At 46.4% G+C, this 9198-nt stretch overlaps 1 protein-coding gene across 4 annotated transcripts; it reads left to right on the plus strand.

Moving 5' to 3' along the window:
• The first annotated feature begins 312 nt into the window (after window positions 1–312).
• Window positions 313–6200, plus strand: LOC119773804. Of its 4 annotated transcripts, XM_038270960.1 has the most exons (4): window positions 313–864; window positions 5814–5825; window positions 5856–5951; window positions 6026–6200. In XM_038270960.1, the coding sequence occupies exons 1-4, from the start codon at window positions 522–524 to the stop codon at window positions 6130–6132; spliced, it is 558 nt and encodes a 185-aa protein (XP_038126888.1). In that variant the 5' UTR covers window positions 313–521; the 3' UTR covers window positions 6133–6200. The 4 variants fall into 4 exon arrangements, with proteins under 4 accessions (XP_038126888.1, XP_038126887.1, XP_038126886.1 ...); XM_038270959.1 differs by having other exon boundaries at window positions 5814–5951; XM_038270958.1 differs by having other exon boundaries at window positions 5856–6200.
• The last annotated feature ends 2998 nt before the right edge of the window (window positions 6201–9198 follow it).

Here is a 9198-nt window from a genome sequence, read left to right on the forward strand (position 1 = left end):
GATAACCTAAATCTGATGGTTTGGGTCAGAGGTTCTCCTGCTGGGTTTAAACCTTCAGCCAGAGGTTCTGGTACCGGTACCAGAGGGATGAAGCCCAGTCAGATCCTCATGGTTGCTCCAACATTAACACCTGGATCCATGATCACTAAAGCTGCTGGTTTCGTCCATCTGACCACCGTTGCCATGGCTACCGCCTGGTGGTCTCTGGGTATTCAGCTGCTCCTAGACTGAAGGAAAGGTGAGCAGGAACACCTGCCTGCAGGTTCTGACGTCTGGAGCTTCTGTTCATCACTGGGTTTCTACAAAGTTCCTCCTCCTCATGTTCTGCTGAGTGAAATGATGAAGAAGATCCTGGAAGCTTCTCTCTTCCTCAGTGACGCCCCTGAAGGTCCGACAGTCACAGACCGCCTCTGACTTCCGTCTTCTGAACATTTCTGGTTTCTAACCACGGTTCAGACAGACGCTGCTCCGTCAGAGAGCAGACAGAACTGAACCGGGTCCAGTTCTGGTAGAACCTGCTGATGGAGCTGCTGGGGATGGTTCTGGTTCTGGTTCTGCTCGGTTCAGAGGCTCAGAACCAGGAGAATGTTAATGTCTCTCTGGGTCAGAATGTTCCTTTAACCTGCTCCATTAATGTTGGTGACATCCACTGGTTCATGGAGGATCAGAACCAGTCCAGAAGAAGAATCGGACTGATCTTCTCTCAAACCGATCCCATCTACGACTCTCTGGACTTTGAGACCAAATATCTGATGATTAGAAACCAGCTGGTGATCCAGAACTTCTCTGCTGAGGACAGCAGGAGGTATTTCTGTGGGAAGAAGGAGAACGATGCCAGTGGAGGGACTTTCATCCTCATCCCAGGTAGGAACCACCTGGTTCTGATCCATTAAACCCGTTAAAGTCTAGAACATTCAGACTGTTGGTTCAAGTTGATCAAACAACAGGAAGTGACATCATAACTCTGGATGGCGGGTTTGGGGGGTCAGGGCATTGTGGTGTTCTGGGATCTTCCTCTAAGGCTCTCTTTGGTTCTAAAGCCCAACAGAACCGGGTCGCTGCAGGTTCTGGGCAGCTTGGTTCTGGGATGATGATGATGTTCTTCTGGTCCCTGACAGGAAGTGACGTGGTTTGCTTCCGGGTCTACAAACCATTTAATCCTTTTGAACCAGAACCAGCTGGTACCAGATCACTCTCAGATCAAAAATGCTGCAGCCAGAGTTCTGATGAAAATGAAAAAGAGAGATCATATCTCTCCTATCCTGGCTTCTCTTCATTGGCTTCCTGTTAAATCCAGAATAGAATTTAAAATCCTCCTTCTCACATATAAAGCCTTAAATGGCCAAGCTCCATCTGATATCAGAGATCTGATTGTTCCTTATGTTCCTAACAGAGCACTTCGCTCTCAATCTGCAGGTTTACTAGTGGTTCCTAGAACTTCTAAAAGTAGAATGGGAGGCAGATCTTTTAGTTATCAGGCTCCTCTCCTGTGGAACCAACTACCAGTTTTAGTCCGTGAGGCAGACACCCTGTCTACTTTTAAGGCTAGGCTTAAAACTTTCCTTATTGATAAAGCTTCTAGTTAGAGTGGCTCAGGTTATCCTGAGCTATCTCTATAGTTCTGCTGCTATAGGCTTAGACTGCTGGAGGACATAGGGACCCCTTTTTCATCATTCTGCTTCATTCTATCTCTATTCTCCCACTCTGCAGAATCTGTTAGTTCAATCTCTAACGTTCTGCTCTCTCTGCTTTTTCTCATAGTAGCTTCATCTGGTCTGTTCCTGTTTGGCTGTGACTCCATCCTGGAGAGAAATATCAGCTGTGCTGCTGCCATCAACACCTTTGTTTCTAGATATTGGAGCTTGGCCTGTTTTCCAGTGTAGTCCTGTTTCTCTGACTGTGACTAACTGGATGTGCTCTCTTCATCCTCTGACATGGGAGCTGGCTCGGAGCTCGTCTGCCTGGCTGTGTGTTTCCTGGACGGGGCCGCCTGTGGAGCTGGTTGACAGTTGCCTTTTGTATCTATGCTTCTTTTTCTATGTCTGCTTCTGTCTCCTTGAACCCCAGTGGGCCTCAGCAGATGGCCGCTCACACTGAGCCTGGTTCTGCTGGAGGTTTCTTCCTGTTCAAAGGGAGTTTTTCCTCTCCACTGTCGCTACAAGCATGCTTAGTGTGAGGGATTGCTGAAGAGTCAATGAGTCGATGCAATCAACTGGTTTTCCTTAGATAGAAAACTTTGAATCAATCTGACTGGATGATCTGGTTGAACTGGAAAGTGACCTGAGATGACATGATGTGAATTGGAGCTATAGAAATAAACTGAATAGAGTTGAATAACTATAGATCCTGTATTCTTTATACATAATTTCTCTGCACCATCAACAAGTCAATTTCCTTGTAAGTCTAAACCTACTTGCTAATAAACTTGATTCTAATTCTAATGTCTGCAGGAAGTGGTCAGACTGATACCACAGGTCTGACTTCCTCTGTGGTTTCTATCAACACCTTCTGTTCTCACTCTGCTGAACACGAAGCACAGACCTCTGAATCTCCGCCTGCAGAGCTGAACTGGCCCAGTTCTGGGCAGAACCTGCTGATGGTTCTGATGGTGGTTCTGGTCCATTCAAACGCTCAGAAAGAGGTGAATGTTCCTGGATTCTTGGGTCAGGATGGAACCTGCAGTCTCTTCTGGTTCATAGGGGTCGCTGTGTCAGGCTTCCAGGAACCAAATGCAGAGACGGAAGCTGAGCTGGTTTCTGGCAACAGAAGCATAAATCTAGAAATAAGAGATCAAGGAAAACAGGAACCAGGAGAAAGTAGAACACAGAGATTAAAGATGGAATGAAGAGAATCCATCAACCAGTAACTGCAGAGGAGGAGAATTAATGCCAAACAGATCAAAGAATGGAGTAATCAGCTGATTGGGAGCAGGTGTGGACAGAAGGATCTAGAAGGAGGCAGGGGAAGGGAGACGGGCACAAGGGGGCAGCAGAGAGTAAACAAGAAACACATTAGAACTCAAATAAAACCAGAAAACAACTAGAATGACATTAGAATGACATTAGAATGAGAACCGTTGACATCCGTGATGTTCAGAGGGATTACACCGGGCATTCTCAGATTACAGGATTATTTCCATCAATCTCTGTTCATTAAGCTCCAACTGCAGCATCTAAAGGGACGTTTGGTTCTGAGGAGAAGTTCTATGTGGACATAATCATTGATCAGCTATCAGAGTGAAGAACCGTTGAAGAACGGATCACATCTGGTCCTGGTTTCAGTGAGAATAATCACAGATAATCCCCCATAGATTATCCTTTCAGTCACTGAGTCTGAAGAACATCTGCTTTCTGTCCAGAACCTCAGAGGAGTCTGTCTTCCTTCACTGTAGATCTTCGCTTTAAGATCCACCAACATCTTCTGATTGGGTTCTGGTCCGATCAGGAGGTGGACCACATTATGTCCTTCACCTGTAATGCCTTTACTGGCCAGTGGGGGTCACTGTCCTGCATGGCAACCTCCTGGAAGATGCTCACCTGGAAGCTGGACTTCTTCAACCAGCCCATACCATTACCAGACCTCCACCCTACTGGGGTCTGACTGGACATGGAGTTCTGTGGATGGTCCCGGTCCAGTCATGGTTCCATCCGGTCCATCTAGAGTCGCTGTAGTTCATGAAGGATCCGTCCTCAGGTGTTCCTCAGGTGTTCCTCAGGTGTTCCTCAGGTGTTCCTTTGTTTAGCGGTCGTCGGGTTCAGCCTTCTCTAGCTAGACCAGGTCTCTGGGACGGAACATCTTGGACTTCTAGGTTCTCCAGGTAGGTTGCAGGTATAGAACCAGAATGGGTTCCTGGGAGCTTCATGGCGATTCTTCTCAGATCTCTGGCTGTTCAGTTCTCCTTTTATCAGCACATTTCTTCAGAGCCTGATGAACATCTGACGGTTCTCTGATGCTCCAACATCTCAGCAGCTTCAGGAGAACAGTAGCTGTCTGATGATGATGGAGAATAAGCTGCTGACCTTCTGAGACCACAGCTTCCACTGGTTTCTCCAGCTTAGAACTGATGTGAGGTCAGGTATCCACCTGCCTGCTAACTGCTCACCTGCTGCTGAGTCTCTGAGAGGCTCTGTGGTTCTGATGGTTTCTGAAAACCTTCCTCTGCTCTGACAGGAAGTAGATCAGTTTCACCGCCACCAGCAGAGCTGTGCTGCTTTCTGACGACTTGGTCCAGATCTGCTAGAACCTGCTGATGGAGCTGCTGGGCATGCCTCTGGTTCTGGTTCTGGTTCTGCTCGGTTCAGAGGCTCAGAACCAGGAGAATGTTAATGTCTCTCTGGGTCAGAATGTTCCTTTAACCTGCTCCATTAATGTTGGTGACATCCACTGGTTCATGGAGGATCAGAACCAGTCCAGAAGAAGAATCGGACAGATCTACTCTCAAACCGATCCCATCTACGACTCTCTGGACTTTAAGACCAAATATCTGAAGATTAGAAACCAGCTGGTGATCCAGAACTTCTCTGCTGAGGACAGCAGGAGGTATTTCTGTGGGAAGAAGGAGAACGATGCCAGTGGAGGGACTTTCATCCTCATCCCAGGTAGGAACCACCTGGTTCTGATCCGTTAAACCCGTTAAAGTCTAGAACATTCAGACTGTTGGTTCAAGTTGATCAAACAACAGGAAGTGACATCATAACTCTGGATGGCGGGTTTGGGGGGTCAGGGCACTGTGGTGTTCTGGGATCTTCCTCTAAGGCTCTCTTTGGTTCTAAAGCCCAACAGAACCGGGTCGCTGCAGGTTCTGGAATGATGATGATGATGATGATGATGATGATGATGATGATGATGATGATGATTCTGTTCTACCTTCTCTTCCTGGTCTACAAACCGCCCAGATCTGTCTAGAGAACAACCCCAGAAGGAGGTGAATGTTTCCGTTCCCATAGTCACTGTTGCTGTAGTTCCTTTAGTTCCGGTTTCTGTAGTTCCTTTTCCTGGAGTACTTTTTCCTGTAATTCCACTGTTCCTGTAGTTACTGTTGTTTTAGTTCCTACTCTTTTATCTCATTTTCCCATAGTTCCTGTTCCTCTAGTTCCTGTTCCTGTAGTTCGTGTAGTTCCTGTTACCATAGCTCCTGTTCCTTTAGTTCCTGTTCACATAGTTCCTGTTTCGTTAGTTCCTGTTCCTGTAGTTCCTGTCCCTGTATTTTCGGCTCAATAGAAAGGCTTCATGTCATTAAGGAAATATCAGGCTCTTGGTCAGCCGTACCTACATTAACTGTCCTGCAAAGGATTGTGGGAAACTGTAAAGCTCCCAGTGGTGGGTAGGAACTTCAGGATGACTCTTTGAGTCTATAATAGGAATAAACCTGCTTCCTTCCTGTCAGCGTTATTCAGACAGACCTTCAACATTCTGCTTTGACTGCAGACTCCTTTACCTTTAAGGTGAATGATGAGGAAGCAGCGTCATAAAGAGGGGAGCTTCCTGTGGTATGGCGCCCTCTGGGGGACAGACGCATTATAAACTGAGTTCTTATGAAGATTTAAATATATAAACCTTCCAAAGTGAATTGTTGAGCTAAAGGACACTGAAACTGAAGAAACGGTGACCTTTATCCTCCAAACTCTGCTGTGATGTCACTTCCTGTCTGGTGTTGGTCCTGTTGGTCCGGACCTGCTGATGGTTCTAAAGTCCTGATATCTTCTGTCTCCTCAGACCTCCAATAAAAGCTGGTCTCTCCTGGTTTCTTCACAGAACATCTGCATCTAGAAGCTGAATGAACAGAACTTAGTGTCCCCTCTGTCTTCTTCCAGCTGTCCCTCTGTCCACCAGTCCCTCCGTCCCTGTGGTCGCCCCCACCGCTCCCCCCTGTGACTGTGAAGCTGAGAGGTTGACCTTCTCCATCTACCGCTCAGCTGTGGTCCTCAGCCTCCTGCTCAGTCTAACAGCAGGTCAGTGTGGTGCTGGACATGAAGACGTTCTGGTGTTCTGGAGGTGGACTGACTCTGCCGATGTTCTGCTGCAGCTTTGCTTTGTTCCTGTTGGAGGAGGAGGAGAGTCCAGAGGGAGAAAGCTCCACAGCAGCAGGAGGAGCATGAACTGATGGAGCTACCTGCTCCTGGTGGACATTGACCATCTGGAAGAAGCTCCTGTCTCCAAATGACCTGAACTCTGACCTCTGATTAGGAAACCAGAACACGGTTCCTCCATGTCCACTCCGATGTCTGAACGTCCTGAAATAAAGATCTATCTCCATCTGAGCAGGCTGAGGTCTGAGGTCTGTCCATGCTGAGATCTGCTCATCATCAGAGCGTCTCTGATATTTGTCCAGAAATGAGATGTTTCCACATGAAGCTGCTGAAAGGATCAGACCTAAAGGTTCCCTGAAGGACATGAGAGACGTCCTCAGTCTAGTTTATATCTCTACGTTAACAAACAGAGCAGCGACCAAAGCTAACTCAGTAACTTAAAAAAGACTTTTCAGCTAAAATCTCAGGTTTTAGTTAAAATAAGGCAATTTGGATAAATGATTAAACCAGTGTTTAGGCTGATTAAATGTAAAATGTGGCGGGCGTGTTCATTAACTGATTAGAGGCTCAGTGATTGGACATTAGGGGACATTCCAATCTGGAGTTATGGACACATAAAGCTAGGTGTCCCTCCACCCATTAATCCTGACCATTGTGGAGTTCCTAGATCACCTCAGTGGAATCAGCCTGGTGAACCAATCACCAGCATCTCTTCTTCCACCACAGAAAGCATCTCAGCCAGATTGAGGAGAACATAAATAATTCCTTCCACTATCCAAGATGTCGTCTTTTAGTGCCAGCAGCTCCCCACCCCCACTAGAGACAGTGTTAGCAAAGCACTGCTCCCCCCTCAGGAGGCATGCTGGAGGTTTCTTCCTGTTCAAAGGAGTTTTTCCTCTCCACTGTCGCTACAAGCATGCTTAGTGTGAGGGATTGCTGAAGAGTCAATGAGTCGATGCAATCAGCTGGTTTTCCTTAGATAGAAAACTTTGAATCAATCTGACTGGATGATCTGGTTGATCTGGATCTATAAAGTGACCTGAGATGACATGATGTGAATTGAAGCTATAGAAATAAATTGAATAGAGTTTCATTGAAAGATGTTCTGCTCACGGCTGCAGGTTTGGTCTGCCTGCTGACTCCCTGCCTAAGCCGCTCTTTAAACCTCCTCAGTCTGTTTAGTTGATTTCTATAAATCAAAGTAAAATGAAATCTACCTTTTTGGAGGCATGGCGTCGCAGACCTGAACGCAGCAGATCCTCCATCTGAGAATTATAGAGGTGAGAACGTCACAGTCTGGTCAGTGAAGATGTAGATCCACCACCTGGTGTTTGCTCTATGGCTCCACCTGCTGGACTGATAGAGGGGATGCAGCTGCTTCCTCTGGATTCACCTGATGCTGTGAAGCAGTGAGAGGAGCAGCTGATGGAAACAGACACTCAGAGCTGATGTTTCCTCTGCAGATGAAGGTTTCTATTAGCTGAATTCAGCCGCATGGATCATCAGCAGGACTCGCCGCAGTCTGACGGACCAGGCTGTCCCTTCCTCAGATGTCTCTGCAGGCGCTGCTGGTTAGTTTCCTTTATTACCCGCATGGTGACGTTCGTTGTGAAAATGTTTGGTTGAATCCATTGAGGAAAACTTCTTCCTCCTCTGCTGATGGTCTGGATCACCAACAGCATCTCAGAATCTCAACAATGAAGTTTGTTCTTCCAGCAGGAAGCAGAAAACGTCCAGAACCAAACCCAGACCTGATGGATCCAAACAAAGTGCTTCTGCTAAACAGAGGTTAGCTGCCGCTTACACTTCCTCAGCACCATGAGCCTCATTCATTGGCTCCTTTAAGGCCTAAGGTCACATGACCCTGACCTCTGCTCCCAAAGGGAGACCTCTGCTGGACAAACACCGCAGAACGCAGAAGAAACATCTCCGGTTCTACAGGAAACTCAGAGAGATGCAGCTTCTGGAGCAGCTTCATCAGCACCAGTGGATCCAGAACCTTCAGCAGGTCTGTGAGTTCTAGGTCTAAATCTCTCCTTTTAGGAACAAATGCATGTTTCCTGAAGGGAAGATATTTAGCACTGGAAAAAACGATCTAGAAAGAAGTAAGATTTCTTAAATTAATTGTTTTGACCCTTAATTTCAGCAGGTAAATGAGATGATCTGCCAATGGAATGAGTTTTTTTGCTCTAAAAATAAGATAATTACATAAAATGCCCTTTAAATAAGACATAGCGGTTTTGTTTTCTTATTTTAAATGTAAATTGTCTGGTTCCATTGGCAAAATGTCTCTTTTATCCCTCAATCCAAGACCAAATGCACTTATTTTAACAAAAAATGACTTCTCTAGATTTCATGCTCATTGCTTTTTATCTGCTTCACCATAAAAACAACCAATCAGATCATTAGAGGAGCTGCTCAGTGGTTCCATGGTTTCAATGCCAGGACAGACTGAGTGCAAAGAAAGGATCTACATTAAAGCATCCTTGTTATTGCAGAAAGGGAACTAAAAAGGATCCGGGAGCGTTTGTGAAGAGGGTCTCCAAAGAGATCATCAAGCAGCTCCTTGATCGTCTGGAATCTGATAACATCTTCAACTCCCTGGAGAAGGCGGCCATCCTGGAGGAGAACCTGACCACGGCGGATAAAGCCCGCCACCTGATTGACTCTGTGATGAAAAAGGGTTCAACAGCCTGCAAGACGATGCTGGACATTTCATCAACATAGATCCAACACTTTCCTCTCATCTAGGGTTGGCCAGGCCGCCATCTAAACACGGTGAGGTCAGACACTCTGACTCCTCTGATCTAGTCACCTGCTGGTTCATTTACAGCTGCTTCACTTCCAGGAAAAAATTCTATGAAAACTGAGAAGAAGGAAGTGAAACATTCTGAGATCAGCAGATCTGGACTCGGTAAAAAGCTCTTCCTCTGCAGGAATCTCCTTAATTAGCCATAGATGGGATTTATAAACATCTAAATGAGCAGCGAATGTTTGATTAATGCTTTCAGGACACGACAACGAGGCGTTTGAGACGGACATCTCTATAGCTGAGGAGACGGACATCTCTATAGCTGAGGAGACGGACATCTCTATAGCTGAGGAGACGGACATCTCTATAGCTGAGGAGACGGACATCTCTATAGCTGAGGAGACGGACATCTCTATA

This window comes from Cyprinodon tularosa, unplaced genomic scaffold (genome assembly GCF_016077235.1).
Source record: "Cyprinodon tularosa strain WSP-4 unplaced genomic scaffold, ASM1607723v1 ctg784, whole genome shotgun sequence".
Classification (NCBI taxonomy): Eukaryota; Metazoa; Chordata; class Actinopteri; order Cyprinodontiformes; family Cyprinodontidae; genus Cyprinodon; species Cyprinodon tularosa.

Excerpts from the sequence above, each read along its gene's own strand:
- LOC119773804 (XM_038270957.1), top strand. The coding sequence starts at position 522 with ATGGAGCTGCTGGGGATGGTTCTGGTTCTGGTTCTGCTCGGTTCAGAG. Across the intron at positions 865-5,813 it reads GACTTTCATCCTCATCCCAG|CTGTCCCTCTGTCCACCAGT; the intron begins GTAGGAACCACC and ends GTCTTCTTCCAG.